The 2,663-nt window shown below is 56.6% G+C and overlaps 1 protein-coding gene and 1 long non-coding RNA gene across 5 annotated transcripts in view; one reads left to right on the top strand and one right to left on the bottom strand.

Moving 5' to 3' along the window:
* The window catches only part of ACHE (acetylcholinesterase (Yt blood group)), a 10,006-nt gene extending 9,157 nt beyond the window's left edge, over window positions 1–849 (bottom strand). For 3 of the 4 annotated variants that reach the window (XM_069063243.1, XM_069063241.1, XM_069063242.1), the window contains exon 1: window positions 684–781. Coding sequence is in view for 1 of the 4 variants with exons in the window: in XM_069063244.1 (XP_068919345.1) it covers window positions 684–834 (151 nt within the window). In the remaining 3 variants the exon portion in view is untranslated. Of the gene's footprint in view, window positions 1–683 lie in introns of all 4 variants that reach the window. The other variant, XM_069063244.1, reaches the window with a different exon arrangement.
* Window positions 1–2,663, top strand: part of LOC138142216 (uncharacterized) — a 3,451-nt gene continuing 788 nt past the window's right edge. The window contains exons 1-2 of the long non-coding RNA XR_011163382.1: window positions 1–413; window positions 1,343–1,481. This is a non-coding gene — a long non-coding RNA (uncharacterized lncRNA). The remainder of the gene's footprint in view (window positions 414–1,342; window positions 1,482–2,663) is intronic.

The raw sequence follows: 2,663 nt of genomic DNA, 5'->3' as shown, positions 1-2,663 counted from the left end.
GGGGGTAAGCCAGAGAAGAGGATTAACTAGGAAACACTAGGAAAGGGGCTAATTATAACCCAGGGCTTCCGCTGACACTCTCCCCTCCCCAAACCCCCCTAGCAGTAAAATAGAGATGGATTTCCCTTGGGGGCGGGGACACAGGGAAGCCTGGAGGGATCAGGAGACTGGGGGAAAGGAAGCTGGAGATTTTGGGTTTGGGGGTCCCCGGAGCCTTCATTGTAGTCCCGGCCCCACCCCAGGGACCTAATAGACATGAGATAAAATGCTCTGGCCCTGGGAGGTGGCGGTTTCTCAAGGATTGCAGGGGCAATGGAAAGACTAGAGCGTCCGCCTGGGAGCGAAGGTGAAGTGTATGTGCGGGTCTTTGGAAGGCAGGGAGGGGCGCTGAATCTACTCCCTCTTTGCCCAAGGTGAGGACCAAAAATGTGTCTGGGATTCTCTGTGATAGGCAGAGAAGGGCTTATAGGCCTGGGGTGGCGGGTGGAGAGGTGTTGTGTGAGTTGGGGGAGGGGGGGCCGTGTGTTGATGTGAAGGGTTGGTGGGGGATGTGTAAGGGGTCTGTGGGGGCCTAAGGATGCGCGCATACAGCTGGGTTGCGCCTTCTCAGATGTTTCAGAATCTCCGGATGGGAGATGAGGGGGGAGACCAGACTGGGGGGGGGGGGGGGGCCGGGGTCTTACCTGGGCCGGGCAGGCCGGGAGCAGGAGGCGGAGGAGCTTCCCTAACGCAGGCTAAGCCGGCTCTGACAGCCGCCGCCGCCTCCTCCCCGCCCCCAGCCTCTGGCACACACACCCCCTCCGGGGCCGCTTGGGCTCCGGCTCCCCCGCCCATCTCTCCCCCCACCCCTCCCCTCTGTGAGAAGCCGAGAGACATACTTAGACACACTTACAGTGACAGAGACACTGACACACAAGGAGGGGTAGACCCAATTATAGAGATAGACGTGACACCGACACAAACATTAGAACACATATACACTAATAAAGATAATATTCAGTGATAGACTCGCATGGGCACATACGGACACAGAGTTGGGGGAGGGGGGGGCCGTGTGTCAGCCATGCACTTATTGACACATAGTGTGGCAGAGATGCAGAAACAATGATAGACACACAGAAACAGTGTTAGACAGTTCCACCCCCACCTTCCTGCAACACAAACACAAGGCACTTGACATTGGGATAGAGCAACCCGAGTCCAGTCTGGATAGTGGAAAAACTCAGAACTGGGAGACGTCTGCCTACCGATTATGTCTACCCACACAACCTATATTTTCCTAGCTGGGTCAGCAGGAGTGCAGGCCTTTCTATCCCAACCCCCTAATTCTCAGCTTCCCTAGGATGAGATGGTGTGTATGTGGAGGAGAGGGAGCTTGGACTGGAATATCTGAAGGATGGAGTAGACTCTTGAAAGATTGGGCTGAGGAAACCCCAGGAGGAGGGATGTGGGTGTACATTGGAGAAGAACCAGAAATAGAGGTACGAGGACTGCTTAGTAGGACCAGGATGGGAGTGAGGTGTGTGTGTGGGGTCTCAACCCCACCCAACATTGGAAACCTCAGGAAGCTCCTGAGACTGCTGGCTTGGGTTCCCCAAGAACGTGTGTGTTGGAGGGAGGGGAGGGAATGTTCTCGGACCCTGGTCACCAATCAGAAACCGGCTGGTCCATGACATCACCAGAATGGGTACTCATTGGCCAATGCCAACGGCAGTTGGTGGGATCCGTCCCTTCGAGATCGTGACCACTTCTCTTCCCTCACTCCCCGGTTCATCTCTCTCGCCCCCAGACTCTCTTCCTCCCTCCCCTTCTCCCACAACCTCCCCGCATTTTTCAACCAATAGAAGCCACTATATATTCCCCCAGCCCCCACCCCCCCAACGTGGGGGGAGGGAGGAAGTGGAAGCTCCTATAGCCCCGGGGGTCGCACTGGAGACTAGGTGACGTCTCCTCATTTGTCATGCCATCACTAATCCACTCCAACCCCCCCCCCCACATATCTCAGCATGGGGCAGCACGCAGATCACGTGTGTTGCAGGGGGAGAATACCTTGGTGTTTTAGTCCCTGTGGGTCCAACGTGTTCCCGAGCCCCGTGTGAGAGGGGCTCTGGGGTGGGACGGTTCGATCATCCACCCACACATACGGCAGGTGTCCCTTCACTCCTAGGCTACCATTCCCGAGTCCACCTCACTCTTCTTTTTGACAGTCTCAGAGCCCTCAAGGGGAATACTATGGTGGCGGGAGAACCGGAGGTAGGTGAAGGAGGCAAGACTGTGTGGACCCAGGGCAGAAGGGTCTAAGGGAAGCCTTGTTCTCTGCCTCCTGATTCTCCAGCCCGAAAACCCTCTAAGCTGGTCGGTCCCTTCCAACCTTCTCTTCCTGGACATTCCGGCTCCAGGCTGAGCTCCCTGCCACCCCCGCCCTGGCCTAATCTAGTTAGAAACTCCAGCTAATGAGTCCAGGCAACTCTCCAGAGGGCTAACGCAGGCCTGGGACTGTTTTTCGTCTTAGATATCACATCTTATCCCTTCCCCATCCTTTCCAGGCCTCTGACCCTGGACATGCCCAGTTACAGGGTCCTAGTCTCAGCTCAGCCCTTAGCCCCCAGCCCCCAACTCCTCCTACCCCCTACACCATCTCCCATCTTGGGCTTAAAGGTGCA

The sequence above is a fragment of the Petaurus breviceps genome, unplaced genomic scaffold (assembly GCF_028583685.1).
Source record: "Petaurus breviceps papuanus isolate PSGF00001 unplaced genomic scaffold, PetGlider_PUasm1.0 90537, whole genome shotgun sequence".
Classification (NCBI taxonomy): domain Eukaryota; kingdom Metazoa; phylum Chordata; class Mammalia; order Diprotodontia; family Petauridae; genus Petaurus; species Petaurus breviceps.
Note: the sequence above shows the minus strand (reverse complement) of the source record. Positions and strands in the feature narration are given on the sequence as shown.